Source organism: Herpailurus yagouaroundi, unplaced genomic scaffold (assembly GCF_014898765.1).
Source record: "Herpailurus yagouaroundi ecotype Mexico unplaced genomic scaffold, PumYag 77, whole genome shotgun sequence".
Classification (NCBI taxonomy): domain Eukaryota; kingdom Metazoa; phylum Chordata; class Mammalia; order Carnivora; family Felidae; genus Herpailurus; species Herpailurus yagouaroundi.
The window spans coordinates 20,482,888-20,501,563 of record NW_024412388.1 but is presented as its reverse complement, the minus strand read 5'-3'; the positions used below and the strand labels follow the sequence as shown (position 1 = coordinate 20,501,563).

Below are 18,676 nucleotides of genomic sequence, written 5' to 3'. Positions count from 1 at the left end.
GCACATCCACATGCAAAAGAATGAAGTTGGACCCCTACATCACATCATATACAAAAAATAACTCAAAATGGATCAAGGACCTACATATGAGATCTAAAAGTATGAAACTCTTAGAAGGAAACATGGGTATAAATCTTTGTGACTCTGGATTAAGCAATTATTTCTTTTCTTCCTTTTGTGTGTGTGTGTGTGTGTGTGTGTGTGTGTGTGTGTGTGTGCTGTAAATGATGACTAATGGTTTCTTAAACATGACACCAAAAGCACAAGTGATAAAAGGGAAAAAAATCATTTGGACTTCATTAAAATTAAAAACTTTTGTGTGTCAAAGTCACTATCAAAAAAGTGAAAAGACAACCCCCAAATGGGAGAAAACATTTTAAATCACATATCTGATAAGGGTCCAGTATCCAGGATATATAAAGAATTTTTACAGCTCAACAATAAAAAGACCAAAAAAATTCAATTAAGAAATGGGCAAAGGATCTGAATAGACATTTCTCCAAATAAAATATTCAAATGGCCAATAAGCACATGAAAAGATGTTCAAAATCATTAGTCATTAGGGAAATGCAAATCAAACCACAATGAAATACCACATTACATCCAATAGGATGGTTATTACAAAAAAGATGGGTAAGTTTTGGTGAGGATATGAAGAAACCAGAATCCTCACACATTTCTGCTGGGAATGTAAAATGATGCTGCCACTTTGAGAGTTGGATAGTTCCTCAAACAATTAAACATAAAAATAAACAAAAACCGTATGATCCATGAGAAAACTAAAAATGTACACCCACACAAAATCTTGTACACAAATGTTCACAGCAGCATTATTCATAATAGACAAAAAGTGGAAACAACCAAAATGTCTACCAACTACGAATGCATAAACAAAATGTGGTATGTCCATATAATGGAAGGTTATTTGGCCATAAAAAGGAATGAAGTCCTGATTCATGCCACAACATGGAGGAATCTTGAAAACATCATGTTAAGTGAAAGAAGCCACATACACAAAAGCCACATATTGTATGATTCAATTTTTGTAAGATGTCCAGAATAAAAATCCACAGACGCAGAAAGTAGACTAATGGCTGCCAGGGATGTGGAATAACTGCTAATATGGGTAAAAGGTTTCCTTTGGGGGTGATAAAAATGTCTTGAATTTTATAGTGGTGATAGTTGCACAACTTTTTTTAAAAGTTTCTATTTACTTATTTTTGAGAGAGAGAGAGTGCACAGACAAGGGGCAGAGAGAGAGGGAGAAAGAGAGAATGCCAAGCAGGATCCACGCTGTCAGCACAAAGCCCAACGCAGGGCTCTATCCCATGAACCCATGAGATCGTGACTTGAGCTAAAATCAAGAGTCTGACGCTTAACTGACTGAGCCACCTGGGTACCCCAATAGTTGCACAACTTTGCGAATATACTAAAAGAAAAAAAACCCCAATGAACTGTAACCTTCGATAAAATAAAAAATAAACTAAAAACAAGCCTACAAACTAGCGAAGCTGCATTTGGCCCACAGGCCATAATTTGCTAACCCCTGATCTAAACTATATTCTTTGAGGGTGCCTGGGTGGCTCAGTTAAGCATCTGACTTGGGCTCAGGTCATGATCCCATGGTTTGTGAGTCCAAGCCCTGCACTGGGCTGTGCACTGACAGTGTAGACCCTGCTTCGGATCCTCTGTCTCCCTCTCCCTGCCCCTCCCCAGCTCATGTGCGTGCTCTCTCTCCAAACTAAATAAACATTAAAAATAATAAAGGATATTCCTTGAAATCTCTCCCAAAGTCAGGTCTTACTTCCATCTTTTTCTTTGTGGGTAACTAATAAAGTTGGCATACAACTTACTTCTCAAAGACAACACTGTAAAAAAACCCTAACAAGTCTTTGTTAGAATAAGGTTCTGTTATGAAACTTCCCTGGTCTCCTAACTATATTAAAAAAAAATCTAATTTGATATGATTTGTTTCTAGTGAATTTATGCTCAAATTATGTAAGAAACAAAACAGAAACAGAAAAGCAATCAAGCCAGACCATGAAGGTGAGATACATGTTTGTAACTTAAGGAAAATATTAAGAAAATTAATAAAGCAAGAAAATAAATCCACCAAGCCAAGAACTATTTGTTAAATCTATCTATCATCTATCTATCTATCTATCTATCTATCTATCTATCTATCTATCTATCTATCATCTACCTATCTTTTTAAAGTAAGCTATATCCCCACCATGGGGCTTAACCTCACAACGCTGTGATCAAGAGTCACACATTCTACCAACTAAGCCAGCCAGGTGCTGCTAAGCCCTTTTAAAAAAGTAGACACATGAGGCACCTGGGTGGTTCAGGTGGCTGAGCTCAGGTCATGATCTTGAGGTTTGTGAGTTTGAGCCCCCATCAGGCTTGCTGGTGTCAGTGTGGAGCCCGCTTCAGATCCTCTGTCCCCCCCCCCCCCCCTTCCCGGCTTGGGCTCTCTCAAAAAAAAAAAAAAAAATTTTAAAATAAAAAAGTAAGTAAGGAGACACAAGACTGAGGTAGAAAGAATTATGAACTGTGGGGCCAGACAGGCCTGACATAAATCTTATTAATCTTATTTCTACCACTTTTGTGACCTTGGAAATGCTCGATTTTACTCCCCTTATTTGTAAAGTGAGAATCCTTTCCTCTCCCTCTGTCTACCATGTGTGGAACAATGTTCCACAATTGCCAAGAAAACCCACAAGTAAAAGAAATAGAATGGATCAAAGTGTGTTCAAAACTTTAAGGTGGGGGGTGCCTGGGTGGCTCAGTCAGTTAAAGCATCTGGCTCTTGATCTTGGCTCAGGTCATCATCTCACAGTTCATGGGTTTGGGCCCCACGTCAGGCTCTGTGCTGACAGTGTGGAACCTGCTTGGGATTCTCTCCCTCTCTCTCTGCTCTTCCCTGCTCGTGCTCTCTTTCTCTCTCTCAAAATAAATAAATAGAACTTAAAAAAAAACCCAAAAAACAAAACTTTAAAGTGGCCTTAGAAAATCCTGGTGATGCAACCAAAAATGAAAATGGCCCCCCAAAAGTGAGGCCTGCAGGCTATAAACTGAAATCCCAAGATATTTGGCTCCTGTCTAGTTATGACATTAAAAATCATTAAGACAAGATGAGTTAGCAAAGATGTCCAAGGGAAATATATAGCAGAACATCTTAGAATTAATCCTAGTTAATATTAAATTTAAATCCTCTAATCTCAATTTCTTTTTTATTTAAAAAAAATTTTTTTTTTCAACGTTTTTTATTTATTTTTGGGACAGAGAGAGACAGAGCATGAACGGGGGAGGGGCAGAGAGAGAGGGAGACACAGAATCGGAAACAGGCTCCAGGCTCCAAGCCATCAGCCCAGAGCCTGACGCGGGGCTCGAACTCACGGACCGCGAGATCGTGACCTGGCTGAAGTCGGACGCTTAACCGACTGCGCCACCCAGGCGCCCCTCTCAATTTCTTTTCTGCCTATCTTACTCAGTTGCTGCCAACACATCAGTTCTTTGTATTTTCTCAATGAACATTTTTAACTTTCTATTTTGAAACAATTTCAAACATAAAAAAGGTACAAGAATAGGACAAAAACAAGCATATATACCTGTCCCCTAATTCATTAATTGCTAATATTGCCATATTTGCTTACTCCCTCTCCCCTCCTCTCCTCTTTCTCTACACACACAAACATGAACACACACACACACAAATTTTTTCCTGAACCATTCGAGAAAAAGTTGCAGACTTCAGGGCCCCTTACACACTTAACTACTTCAGTATGTATTTCTAAGAAGATCATTCTTTTATTTCACCAGAGCACATCTATCAAAATTGAGAAAATTGACAATGATATAATACTATAATTTAGTATACAGTCCATATTAAAATTTCACCAAGTCTCCAATAACGTCTCTTTGATTTTCCTGATCCAGGATCCAATCCAGGATCAAACACTGGGATGACACAGTGGTCAGCTTCTTTTTGGTCTCTTTTATTTTTTTATTTTATTGAAAAAAATTTTAAGGTTTATTTATTTTTGAGAGACAGAGAGAGACAGAGCATGAGCGGGGGAGGCACAGAGAGAAAGAGGGAGACACAGAATCTGAAGCAGGCTCCCGGCTCCAAGCTGTCAGCACAGAGCCCGATGCAGGGCTTGAACTCATGAGCTATGAGATCATGACCTGAGGTGAAGTTGGACACTTAACCAACTGAGCCACCCAGGCACCCCTGGTCTCTTTTAATCTGGAACAGTTCCTCAGTCCTTCTGGTTTTTTATGACATTGACATTTTTAAAGAAGACAGAAGCTATTCTGGAGAAATGTTTCAGTTTGGATTTGTCTGATTATTTTCTCATGATTAGATTTAAGTAATGCATTTTGACAGAAATACTACCTAAGTAATCTTGTATCTTCCTCAGTGTACACTATTAGGTGACATATGTGTACAATTTGTCTTGTTTAAGGTGGTATCTGACAAGTTTTTCCACTACAATGTTACTATTTTCCTTTTGTTATCTGTGAGGGAATGCTTTTCCATTGTGCAAATAAATGTCTTCCATTCACATTTCCACTCAATAGTTTCATTCACTGATTATTCTTGCCTGAATTAATTACTAGGATGACGTGGTATGATGGTTATAAAATGGCAGTTTGTCCAGCTCTATCATTTCTTCATTTAGGAACTGGCAATCTACTGGAATAAAGGGCTTTTCTCTGTCTCTCTCCCCCCCCCCTTTCTTCTCTCTCTCTCTCTCTCACTAGTGTAAACTCAGATTTTTTTTTTTTAAGAGAGAGAGAGAGAGCATGACTAGGGGAGACGGACAGAGGGAGAGAGACAGGATCTCACGCTCAATGTGGAGCCTGACACAGAGCTCAATCCCATGACCCTGGGATCATGATTTGAGCTGAAATCAAGAGTCAGACACTCAACCTACTAATCCCCCCAACTCAGATATTTTTTACTCAGTGGGTTTTAATTCATTATTGCCACTATTCCTCCTGATGTTCAAATTGTCACAGATTTGGCCAGTAGCATGTCTTTTGAGCTAGGTTCTGTGTCCTTAATGGTATGTTTCTTTCATTTTTCATATATTTTTTTACTTTTTGTTTATCTTCTGCTTTAAGATGTTGTAGGCTCATCTTGTACACTCCTTGTCCCAGAGCTGGAATCAGTTATTTTTTCAAGGACTCCTGGTTCTTTTTAGTGGGGAATGCTATTTGAGAAACCAGTAACTTATAGCCATTGAGGTATTATTACTTCTGGACCCTATCAAAGACAGAGTTGGAAAAAATGTATAAATATATATGAATATATATGTATTTGTTAAACCATGAGATCATACTGATACTGCTAATTCCAATCAAATACCTCAGAGCTATTCTTTGCCTTTCCATATTCCATATCTGAATCTCCCTTCTCCCACATTGAGAAGGGAACACTCAAATATGTATTATATCAATATTATATTTATTATTAACATTAATATATTTATCTCAACAAAACCGATATATTTACTCATTTGCCCAATTCTCCAATACAAAATAGTTACGTAATTGCTACAGCGATACCACTGCAAATGACAAATCTACTATCTAGAGTTCAATCAAGATTTCTTTAAAGTTTGTCTTTAAAGTACATATGGTCAAAGAATACAAAGTACTGTGTTCAAAAATTACTTGGATTAGTTGGCATCCTTCTCCCCAACTTTGTTGATTTTATTTTACTTTTTTGAATGTGCAAAACCTCAACATGGTTCAAAAAGTAAAAAACTCTACAAAAACGTCCAGAAAAAGGTTACTCCCTTTTCTCTACCTCTCTACCCTATATCTTCCACTCCCTAGAGGTTTCATTAGTTTCTGCTTACCCATCTGGGCTTGTGTTTGCAAAAATATGCAGGTATCCATATAAACTCTTCATTAAACCAAAATTGGCAAAAATTGTATTAAAATATCCCTTAAACATATGGAAAAGATATTCAATTTCTCTCATAAGAGAAATGTGACTTAAAACTATATTGAGATACCATTTTTCATCTGTTAGAATGGTAAAATTCAAAAGCTTAACCACACAGTCCATTGCTGGGTTGTGGAGAAACAGGCACTTTCATGTATTGCTACTGGGAAGGCAAAATGGTGCAACACTCATGGAGGGAAATTTGGCAATATCTAACAAAACCTCATATATATTTACCTTTTGGTTAGCACTCAAACCTCTAGGTTTTTACCCTAAAGATACATTTCCAGCAATACATGTACCCAAGGTTATTCATTATGGTATTATTGTAATTATGAACGATTAGAAACAACTATAAGAGTCCATACATGGGAAATTCATTGAATAAATATTGGTTCATCTACATAATAGAGTCGTAATAAGAGGTCTATGCACCTATGAAAAGGACTCTATGAACTTATACAAGTGATTTCCAAGATATATTGGTAAGTGAAAAGAGAGAATATATATATATCTCAAGTCATGTTTCACTCATTCTTCATCATCAACAAGTCCTCCACGTCTAGTCATTCCCTCTATTCTCTCTTCACATGCTGCCTTTATGTCTTTACTTGCCTTCCTATTCCCTTAAGAATTCATGACTCATTACTAAAATCATCCTCTTGCAACATTCATCTGACAAAACCCCAACCCTGGATGATATTCTCCTGTATCTTCAACTTTCCCTTTCTCTACTGATTCCTTTCCCTTGGAATTATACATGCCCAAGTTTCTCTAATCTAGAAAAGTACTTCCTTGACGCCAAATCCATGTTGAGCTATGCCTTCCATTTCTCTTCCCCTTCACAGAGAAGAATGAAAGAGTAGTCTATACTCAGTATTTTCACTTCCTCACTTCCAGTAATTCCTATTATCTATACCACACACCACAAAAATGGTGCTTGCCAAGGTTAACCCTTGCCCTAAATCAATGTAGCTTCCCTGACCTAAATCAATGGACACTTCTTAATCCTTACCTTACTTGGCCCCTGGTAGTATTTGATGGTGCTGACCACTTCCTCCTCCATGAAACTTTCTTCTTCAGGGTTCTGTAGCATCACCGTCTCTCTGTTTTCTCTTCCTACTCTTCTAGCTTGTCTTTCTTGGTATCCTTTCCATATTCTTTTTTGTTCACATGGCCCTTATGTTTGTCTTCTTTATGGCTCTATCCTAGGCTTTCCTCCCGCTCTACACTCCCCAAAGGCAATCACAACTCACTTTCATTGTTCCAATCTCTATACTGCTCACTGCTCCCAAATCAACACCTCCAGTGTGTACCTCTATCTTAAGCTCAGACCCAAGTATTCCAACTACCTATCCAGAAAGTGCTAGACAACACATAACATACAGCTCCAGAGCCTCTATACTGAGCTTGTTATCTTTCCCCTCAAACCTATTCCTTTTCCAGTGCTCCCTAAGGCAGAAATTTGACCTTCACTCTTGATTCCTCTTTTCCTAACGTTTCATATCAAGTCACCAATAATTCTATTTATTTTATCTCTTAAATGTCTTTCAAATTCACTGACTTCACTCTATCCAAATTACCATTATCTTGGTTCAGGTAACCCATCACGTCTTCTTGAATCACTGCCACAGCCCCTTAACTGGTCTGGTATATTTAGACCTATGCAATATTAATTTTGAAGCCAAGTTAATTTTCTTTAAAGCTTAATTCTGATCACATTGCTCCCACCGTAAAAACTATTCAATGGTTCTCCATTGCCCTTGGGATCAGACTCCACGCTGAGCATCATGACCTAGGATCGTGACCTGAGCCAAAATCAAGAGTCAGACACTCAAGTGGTTGAACCTTTAGGGTGCCCCTTGGATGCTTTTTCAATAGGCATCTCTCTGGATATAAATTCTACATACACAGGAAAGGTAACAAGACCCCAGAGTGGCTGAACTCTGAAATTTCAAGTAACTCACAATGCAAACAACTAAGTCAAAAAATAAAAATAGGGCCAGGTTACTAAACTGGAAGGTAGAGAAATAGTATGGGTGAACAGGGATAAGATTTAAAAAGTGAATTTTACTACAGAAAATTTAAAAAGCCAATCAAACCAAGAGGTTTTTAGTGAACACCCACTAACTGTTCAGCGCTATATATCCTAAAAGTATTTTTTTGCATTTCCTTTTGCATTTTTCAAAAGCATACAAAGTAGCAAGTTAGGAAATCCAGGGGAAAAAATCTTCCTCAGATAATAAAGAAGAAAACATTATAATCAATAACCACAAAAAGGAGATTTTACCTTTTTTATCCCATCTCCAGTCTCCAATAATCCCCTCTTCTTAATGCTAAAATAAACTGCTGTTAACCAATGTGCAGTCCATATATGACAATGGGTGGGAAATAAAACAAGGAAAGGAAATGACTGTCAAGTGTTTTAAAAAGTTAGATGCCGGGGCGCCTGGGTGGCTCAATCGGTTGAGTGTCCGACTTCAGCTCAGGTCGCGATCTCACGGTCCGTGAGTTCGAGCCCCGCGTCGGGCTCTGGGCTGATGGCCCAGAGCCTGGAGCCTGCTTCCGATTCTGTGTCTCCCTCTCTCTCTGCTCCTCCCCAGTTCATGCTCTGTCTCTCTCTGTCTCAAAAATAAATAAACGTTAAAAAAAAAAAATTAAAAAAAAAGTTAGATGCCATCAAATTGGCATCTCAGGAAACTTTAAGAGCTTTCTACAAATAACAACAACAATATCAGCTAATATTTGAGGGCTATATAACATGACTTTACAATTTGCTATGCATTGTACTAAGTACTTTAAATAAATTAACTTGTTTACTCCTCCTCATAAACCTAACAGGATATGTGTATTATTTTATTGATGAAGAAATGTGTGCTAGAAGAGACTTATTCAAGGTCATATGACTCACAATGGCATTTCAATTACTATTTGGCCAAGGGAAGGTGTGAGATACTCACAAAAAGATACACTTCCAATCTCAAACTAGGAAAGAAGGAAATAAGATAGCCTTTTGGGGGGGGGGGGGAAGACAGCCTTTTAGGAGTTAAGATTCTAAAACTCATCATGGCTTCCATCATATGACACGTTCTCCCACCTCTATGCCTATTCTTTCTATTTCCTGTGGCTAGAGGAAGAGCAGGAATGGATAATCTCTGTATGTTGAGACACCTTGGCTCTTGATCTTGAGCTCTCCTCTCTCACTTCCTACTTTATCCCCAGGAAACATTATCCAGTCATCTTGTTTCATGGCTCTTATAGACTGGTGGTTCTTGAACTTTTGTCTTAATACCCTTTACATTGTTAAAAATTACTGATAGGGGGCCTGGGTGGCTCAGTTGGTTAAGCATCCGACTTCAGCTCAGGTCATGATCTCACGGTTGATTTCAAGCCCCACATCGGGCTCTCTGCTGTCAGGCACAAAGCCTGCTTCTGATCCTCTATCTCCCCCCCACCCCCGCCCCTCCTCTGCTCACTCTCTCTTTCTCTCAAAAATAAATAAAACATTAAAAAAAAATTACTGAGGCTCTCAAAGAGCTTTTGTTTATATGAGAGCTTGCTTTACGTATTTACTTATTTAATTTTTTTTAAGTTTATTTATTTATTTTGAGAGAGACAAAGACAGAGTGAGAGGGAGAGGGGCAGAGAGAGAGGAGAGAGAGAAAATCCCAAGCAGGCTCTGAGCTGCCCAGCACACAGCCTGATTCAAGACTCGAATCCACGAAGTTGTGAGATCATGACGTGAGCCAAAAACAAGAGTCGAATGCTTAACTGACTGAGCCACCCAGGTGCCCTGGGTTATATTTATTGATATTTACCATATTAGAAATTAAAATGGAAATCGTTCATATTATTTCATTTAAAAATAATAAAAATGATAAGTTAATACATTTTAAATGAAAAGTAAATATATTTTCTAAGACAAAACAATTTCTTTTTTTTTTTAATTTTTTTTTAACATTTATTTATTTTTGAGACAGAGAGAGACAGAGCATGAATGGGGGAGGGTCAGAGAGAGAGGGAGACACAGAATCTGAAACAGGCTCCAGGCTCTGAGCTGTCAGCACAGAGCCCGACGCGGGGCTTGAACTCACAGACCGCGAGATCATGACCTGAGCTGAAGTCGGCCGCTTAACTGACTGAGCCACCCAGGCGCCCCTAAGACAAAACAATTTAATGAGAAGAGTGGCATTGCTTTACATAATGTCTAGCTTAATGGAAGATAACTGGGTTCTCATACCTACTTTTGTATTCAGTCTGTTGCAATATGTTATTTTGGTTGAAGTATATAACAAAAATACATCCTCACAAAGATATGTAGTTGCAATAGGAAGGAGTATTTTAATACCCTTTTCAGATAACTGTAGATATCATTCTTTGATATTGCACCAAAACTCCACAAGTAATGAGTTCTTATATTACAATGTAGGATCTGAAACCACATAAATGAACTATTGGTACCCTCCTACATTCAAGTGCATTGGTCTAGTTTGCATTATACATAGCTCTTTTATGCATGTATGAGTCTGTTACATCATATGTTGGTCATTTTGACAACAGTGACTCACTGAATTTAAAGATCTTCAATGCTAACATTCATTATACAATATTGTTGACATTTGTTTGTATCACCACGGATGGAAAAAGCCTTTTAAGTATTGAGAAGTTACCACGCTCATGGTGGCAGATACAAGTTTTCCTATATTCTCATTCATTCTCTCTCTCTCTCTCTCTTTCTCTCTCTCTCTCTCTTATTTTGCCTAAAAGTTCAAGTTTTATCCTTGGCAACAAATATTGTCAGTTGTTTTTCTTAAAGTGACAGCTCATTTCATTTAAAAAAAATTTTTTTAGGGGCGCCTGGGTGGCGCAGTCGGTTAAGCGCCCGACTTCAGCCAGGTCACGATCTCGCGGTCCGGGAGTTCGAGCCCCGCGTCGGGCTCTGGGCTGATGGCTCAGAGCCTGGAGCCTGTTTCTGATTCTGTGTCTCCCTCTCTCTCTGCCCCTCCCCCATTCATGCTCTGTCTCTCTCTGTCCCAAAAATAAATAAACGTTGAAAACAAAAAAATTTTTTTTTAATTTTTTTTAAATTATTTTATTTACTATTTTGAGAGAGAGAATCCTAAGCAGGTTCCACGCTATCAGTGCAGAGACTGATGTGGGGCTCAAACTCACACACTGTAGGATCATGACTTGAGCCAAAATCAAGAGTCAGATGCTCAACCAACTGAGCCACCCAGGTGCCCCTCAGTTCATTCATTTTTAAGAAAATGTCTGCCATGGGGCTCCTGGCTGACTCAGTTGGTAGAGCATGTGACTCTTTTTTAAAATTATTATTTTAAAATTTTTCTTTATTTATTTATTCATTTTGGGAGAGAGCATGCACACACAAGTGGGGGAAGGGAAGAGAGAGAGGGAGACAGAGATTCTCAAAGCAGGGTCTGTGCTGTCAGCACAAAGCCCAACAAGGGGCTCAATATCATACACCAAGAGATCATGACCAGATCAGAAATCCAGGGTTGGATGCTCAACCCACTAAGCCACCAGGTGCCCCTAATCATTATTTTTTAAAGTTTATTTATTTATTGGAGGGGGGTGGGCAGAGAGAGAGAATTCCAAGTGCCCTCTGCATGCAACTCTTGATCTCGGGGTCGTGAGTTCAAGCACCATGTTGGGTGTGGAGCCTACTTTAAAAAAAATAAATAAAATACTGGGGCATCTGAGTGGCTCAGTCAGTTAAGCATCCAACTCTTGGTTCATGGGATGGAGCCTCAAGTTGGGCTCTGTGCTGACAGCATGGAGCTTGCTTGCAATTCTCTCTCTTCCTCTCTCTGCCCCTCCCCACTTGCTCACACTCTCTTTCAAAATAAATAAACTTAAAAGTAAATAAATAAATAAAAATGTAAAAAAAGAGAAAATGTCTGCCCAAATACTCATATTTGAATAACCCCAGTTTTTGTCTGGTAGTCATTATGTAAGATGGCACTTCATGAAAAAAGTGGCTAGTAGGGCTTGCAACTCAAACAACAGCACAAGTGCTTTTTCCTCAAGACAACCACCATGGTGCAGTACTTCCCATCCCATAATACAGAATACGAAAGAGATGTGTACTTAAAGGTTGAAATTTAATAAAACTACTACCTTCTATTGCTTCACATCAAGGACGTTTTAAGTAAAATTTGTTGTTGCGTTTTTGTTTTTTGTTTTTTTTGGTTACTGCAAATGCATGGCGTTAATAAGTCATTGAGTTTGATGCAATATTTGCCTTGATTCATGCTATGGTGAATCACTTTTTTTTTTTTTTTTGCAAATTTTAAATGAGCTAATTTTTGTTTTTGCTTTTGTTTTGCAAACAATTTCTTAATAATACTATGAAAGTAGTTTGGGCCTCATGGATTCCCTTGAAAGGTCAATGAGGATTCCCAGGGGCCTGCAGACCACACTGAAAGATGCTACTATAGACTCTCTGTCAGTCACTCTCCAGTGTTTATTCCAGTCTATGCCTCTCTCCTGATCCCAGACCTACTGGACCCTGTAAAAATGATAGATATGTCTTTGCTATTACCAAGGCCCGAACTGCTTGAACTCTGAATCCTATCCCCTCCAGGATTCCCCAGGACTTTGTTCCTTCACTTATTCTGTCCTCCTAAATCAGCAAACTTTCTCCTGCCATCAACATATAATCATGTGCTAGTATTTCTTCCCATTTTTATGAATCCCTCCCTTAATCCCATAGACCCTTGGAGCCACATCTCTAGTTCTCTGCTTCCTTTTGTAAATAAATTTCTTCAAGAGTTGTCTACACAACTCAGTAAAGCTGAAAACAAAAATAAAATGACTTTGAAGGAAAGAAGTGAGGGGGATAAAAATGATGTCATTCTTCCTCCAATTTTCTGAAATGACTCCCCATTGGTTAAAGCCAACCCAAAGATGGAGGACAGAGAGCTGAAGAAAAGAAAGCTGAATAGTAGACACAGAGGGGCAAGAGAAGAAACTATCTTTTACGGTTTATCCTTTTTACTGCCTACATCCTGTCTCCTTTCACCTAGGGGCAATTTTGTAATAAATAAATTTCCATCACCTTCTTAAAAAAAGAGAAATTGGGACCTCATCAAAATAAAAAGCATCTGCACAGTGAAGGAAACAAGCATCAAAACTAAACGGCAACCGACAAAATGGAAGAAGATACTTGCAAATGACATATCAGATAAAGGGTTAGTATCCAAAATCTATAAAGAACTTATCAAACTCAACACCCAAAAAACAAATAATCCAGTGAAGAAATGGGCAAAAGACATGAATAGACACTTCTCCAAAGAAGACATCCAGATGGCCAACCGACACATGAAAAAATGCTCAACATCACTCACCATCAGGGAAACATAAATCAAAACCACAATGAGATACCACCTTACACCTGTCAGAATGGCTAACATTAACAGCTCAGGCAACAACAGACGTTGGCGAGGATGCGGAGAAAGAGGATCTCTTTTGCATTGTTGGTAGGAATGCAAGCTGGTGCAGCCACTTGGGAAAATAGTATGGAGGTTCCTCAAAAAACTAAAGATAGAACTACCCTAAGACTCAGCAATTGCACTAATAGGTATTTGTCCAAGGGATACAGGTGTGCTGTTTCAAAGGGACACATGCATCCCAATGTTTATGCCAAGCACTATCAACAATAGCCAAAGTATGGAAAGAGCCCAAATGTCCATCGATGGATGAATGGACAAAGATGTGGTATATGTATATAATGGAGTATTATTCTGCAATCAAAGGGAAAGAAATCTTGCCATTTGCAACTACGTGGATGGAACTGGAGGGTATTATGCTAAGCAAAATTAGTCAGAGAAAGACAAATATCATATGACTTCACTCATATGAGGACTTTAAGAGACAAAACAGGGGCGTCTGGGTGGCTCAGTCATTTAAGTATCTGACTTCGGCTCAGGTCATGATTTCGCAGCTCGTGGGTTCTAGCCCCACATCAGGCTCTGTGCTGACAGCTCAGAGCCTGGAGCCTGCTTCGAATTCTGTGTCTCCTTCTGTCTCTGCCCCTTCCCTGCTCATGCTCTGTCCCTGCCTCTCTCTCTCTCTCTCTCTCTCTCTCTCTCTCTCTCTCTCAGAAATAAACAAACATTAAAAAAACATTTTTAAGAGACAAACAGATGAACATAAGGGAAGGGAAACAAAAATAATATAAAAACAGGGAGGGGGCAAACCATAAGAGACTCTTATATATGGAGAACAAACAGAGGGTTCCTGGAGGAGGGTGTGGGAGGGGGGATGGGCTAAATGGGGAAGGGGCATTAAGGAATCTACTCCTGAAATCATTGTTGCACTATATGCTAATTTGGATGTAAATCAAAAAGTATAATAAAATAATTTTAAAAACAAGAGAGACAAAAGAGAGTTCTCTACACTGTGGTTGCCACTTTTTTACCTCCAATTCACTCTCACAACCCCTCCAGTCTAGCATCTACTCCCACCATTCCAATAAAACTGCTTCAGTAAAGACCACAGTCATTGTTCTATCCTCATCTTACTGAAACTTTCAAAAGCATTGAGCAGAAGCGACCATTCCTTTCTTGTAATATTCTCATTATGTGGGCTTTCCACTCTCCTGGTTTTATTTCCTTTCTACTTCACTGACCACCCCTTCTTGGGTAACTTTCTTGCGTAGCTGGTAATCAACTCCTGAAAGCTGGAGTGTCTCCACAGCCAGGTCTTGGGCCCTATTCTCTAGAGGTCCATAGACATTTGAGTCTCTGGATTTCTCCCTACAGTCCACAGCTCTCTCTCCCAATTAGTACCATCACTTCCTACTTGACATCTCCACAAATCTACTTGACATCTCCTACTCCACATCTCCACAGCCTATCCAACAGGCTTCCAAATTTAAAATGTCCAACCCCTGAATCTTTCCCAAGCCTATTTTTCTCCCAGTCCTCTTCTTTCCATCTGCTCTCACTTCTCTAAGTCTCACAAGTGGCAAAGCTGGGATTTAAACTAGAGTTTTTGTTTCTTTTTTGTTTTGTTTGTTTTTTACATCTAAATCTGTGCATTCCTGGGCACCTGGGTGGCTCAGCTGGTTAAGTGTCTAATTCTTGATTTCGGCTCAAGTCACTATCTCACGGTTGTGGAATTGAGCCCCATGTCAGGCTCCATACCTCCGCGCTGGGCATAGAGCCTGCTTGGGATTCTCTCTCTACCCCTCCCCTGCTCATGCTCACGCGCTCTCTCTCTCTCTCTCAAAAAAATCTGTACATCTGGACATTCTTTCATACTATGCACTGCTACATAGGTTAGGGAAGTGCAAATTGAAATAATTCACCTTAATGTAATTTTGTATTTGAGCTCCAACCTTTGGGAAACAATAGATGGGATCCTTTTTTGTGTTCATAGAAGTTTCCAAGTCTATTCTGAACAAAGTTATTTAACTACGAAGAGATGGAACAGATTATGGGTTGGATGGGGAGGCACAGCTAAAAGAAACGGCTGAGCCAGTCAGTGATCACTGTCTACTCAGCATCCACCAGAGCAGGGCTTCTCAACCACGGCACTGTTGGCACTGGGGCTGCATATTTCTCTGCTGCGCACTGTCTGCTGTCCTGTGCACTGTAGGAGGTTTAGCAGCATCCCTATCCCCTTTCCACTATATGCCAGTAGTACCCTTCGAGTTTGGACAACCAAAATTGTTTTCAGATGTTGCTAAAAATCCTTTTGGAGGTAAAATCATCCATGCCCTGTCCCCAACTGCACTAGAGGGAAGTACTTTGAGTTATATTCCAAAGGAAATATAGAAAGAAACTACAGAACAATAAAGATAAACAAATTAGTAGAAATTATGTCTTCAAAGAATTTTTAGAAATATGGGAAAGCAATCAAGATATAAAAAGTATAAAACAGTTTACCCAACTGTGTAAATGGTATGAGCCCAATTTTGTGGGGGGAAAATTTACATAAGCATGGGAAAAAACTGGAAGACTTAAGAATCATAATTGTTACTCATTGAACTAGTTTGCTATAATCCAGGCACTGTGTTAGTCCTTCACACAAAACTCACATAATCATTACAGCTATGCTCAGTTATTGTTCTAGTTTACAGATTGGGAAACGAGGGGTAACATGCACAAGGCTATATAGCTGGGGAAGAGATAGGTTGTTGTTTTTTTTTTAATGTTTATTTATTTTTGAGACAGAGAGAGACAGAGCATGAACGGGGGAGGGTCAGAGAGAGGGAGACACAGAATCTGAAACAGGCTCCAGGCTCTGAGCTGTCAGCACAGAGCCCGACGCGGGGCTCGAACTCACGGACCGTGAGATCATGACCTGAGCCGAAGTCGGCCGCTTAACTGACTGAGCCACCCAGGCGTCCCAAGAGATAGGTTTTAAAACTAAATTTATGCAGCTCTAAAACCCATCTCTTAACTAGTATTCTGCTTCATAATACACAAAGGCAGTATACCAAAGGTTAACAATGTTTATCTTAGATGATAGAATTTAAGGTAATTTTGTTTTCTTTTCTATATTTTTCTGTCTATTCCATATTTTCAACTATGGTAATATTTATTACTTCTATAATCAGAAAAATTGGGGGGCACCTGGGTGGCTCGGTCAGTTAAGTGTCTGACTTTGGCTCAGGTCATGATCTTACGATTTGAGTTTGAGCCCTGCCTTGGGCTCTGTACTGACAGTGTGGAGCCTGCTTTGGATCCTCTCTCCCTCTCTCTCTGCTGCCGACATCGTCCCCCCATCAAAAATAAATACACATTTAAAAAAAAAAAGAAAAATTTTAAGTAAAAATTGTGAAGACTACTTGGTAACATGGAGAAAAGACTTATATATGTTAATCATATGTTAATATGTATCTTAATTTAAGATACAAAATTCAATGTAAAGTACGATTACAATTATGTGAAAATATTCAGGAGATAAAAGGAAGTACACAAAATGCTAATAATTGTTTTAGGGAGATGGGACTAAGAAGTAATTTTTACTTATCTTTTCCATATTACCATTAATGTAGTTATATTTTATTTTTAAAAAATTTTTAATGTTTATTTAATTTTGAGAGAGAGAGAGAGAGAGAGAGAGAGAGAGAAAGCGCATGCGCACCCATGGGGGAGGGGGCAGAGAGAGAGGGACACACAGGATCTGAAGCAGGCTCCAGGCTCTGAGCTGTCAGCACAGAGCCTGACGCAGGGCTCAAACTCATGAACTGTGAGATCATGACCTGAGCCAAAGTCGCATACCTAACTGACTGAACCACCCAGCCGCCCCACAATGTAGTTATATTTTAAAATGGATAAAAGTTTATAATTTAAAAAAGCAGTAACAACCATCTGTAATCTCACTACCCTAAGATAACACTGTGAACATTCAATAAATTTCTTTCTAGTCTTTTTCTAAGATCAACAGGATCACTTATATATACTAACTTGAAGGAACCAAAGAGAATTCTTACTCAACCTGCAGGTAATGCTAAGTTGGACAGGACAGCTAAATGTTGGATTCAAAACATGATCTGGAGGAAGGAAAGGGCCTGGAATTAACACTATGGAGTGTCTCTGTTGGACACAACGAAAGAGTTGAACTTCTGGATTAAAGGCCTGGCTCTCCATGGACTGGACAGGACAACACTGGACAAGATGCTTGGCCTTATTACTAAACCCTTTTTAAGAAAATACCCATTCCCTATATACCTCCCCACAGCATTTCTTTGAAACTAAAATGAGAAAACACTATGTAAAAACACTTTGTAAACTTTAACTTCCTTTGCAAAGGTAAGAATAATTACTGTCCAAGTCAATAGTAAAAACAGTGGTGTGCACCCCAACAATATTTTTCCAAACACAAAGCAAATAATATGACCAAAAAACAATTTCTGTGTGACCATGTCAATCACTAACCTTGATTTACCTGCCTATGTTTACCTGCTTAATAAAACTTCTAGAAAGGACAGGAAACCATTAGGTATGACCTGCAGAGAAAAACTTGTTTTTGCCTTGAATAATGCCAGAAGGGTTCTCTACAGGCAGAGAATTAAGAGCCAGCCATCTGCATCTAAGGTGCAAACTTGATTTCTTACCTGTAGCTCTGCTTCCAGGCCCAGTCGTCTGATAAAGGGGTCAGTGACATGGTAGCGACGCTCAAAGCTCAGAGCACCCCGCTCCTGTGGGAAAGAAACAAACTCAGTTTCATTGATTCAATTCAATATGATTTACTATGTGCCTATTATATATCCAGCACTGTCCTGGGCACTGCAGGAGCTACAAAAGGTAGCAAGAAATTGGGCTGCAGGAGCCTGCACTATACTTGGGCAGGGATTAGAGAATGATAAAAGAGTATAAAATTAAGCATAGGGTGCCTGGGTGGCTCAGATGGTCGAGTGTCTGACTCTTGATTTTGGGTCAGGTCATGATCTCACAGTCCATGAGATCGAGCCCTGCGTCAGGCTCTACGCTGACAATGTGGAGCCTGCCTGGGATATTCTCTCTCTCTCTCTCTCTCTCTCTCTCTCTGCCCCTACTCCATGCATGCTTGCTCTCTCTCTCTCTCTCAAAAATAAATAAATAAACATTAAAAACATAAGCATTAAATTGTGCTTGTTGGGTTAGAAAAGGCAGAAAGAAAGAAAGAAAGAAAGAAAGAAAGAAAGAAAGAAAGAAGAAAGAAAGAAAGAAAGAAAGAAAGAAAGAAAGAAAGAAAGAAAGA

The 18,676-nt window shown here is 39.2% G+C and overlaps 1 protein-coding gene across 4 annotated transcripts in view; it reads right to left on the bottom strand.

Moving 5' to 3' along the window:
* Positions 1-18,676, bottom strand: part of WDTC1 (WD and tetratricopeptide repeats 1) — a 65,962-nt gene that overhangs the window by 28,328 nt on the left and 18,958 nt on the right. For all 4 annotated transcript variants that reach the window (XM_040466304.1, XM_040466314.1, XM_040466284.1 and 1 more), the window contains exon 3: positions 18,051-18,134. In XM_040466304.1, coding sequence (XP_040322238.1) covers positions 18,051-18,134 — 84 coding nt within the window. The remainder of the gene's footprint in view (positions 1-18,050; positions 18,135-18,676) is intronic.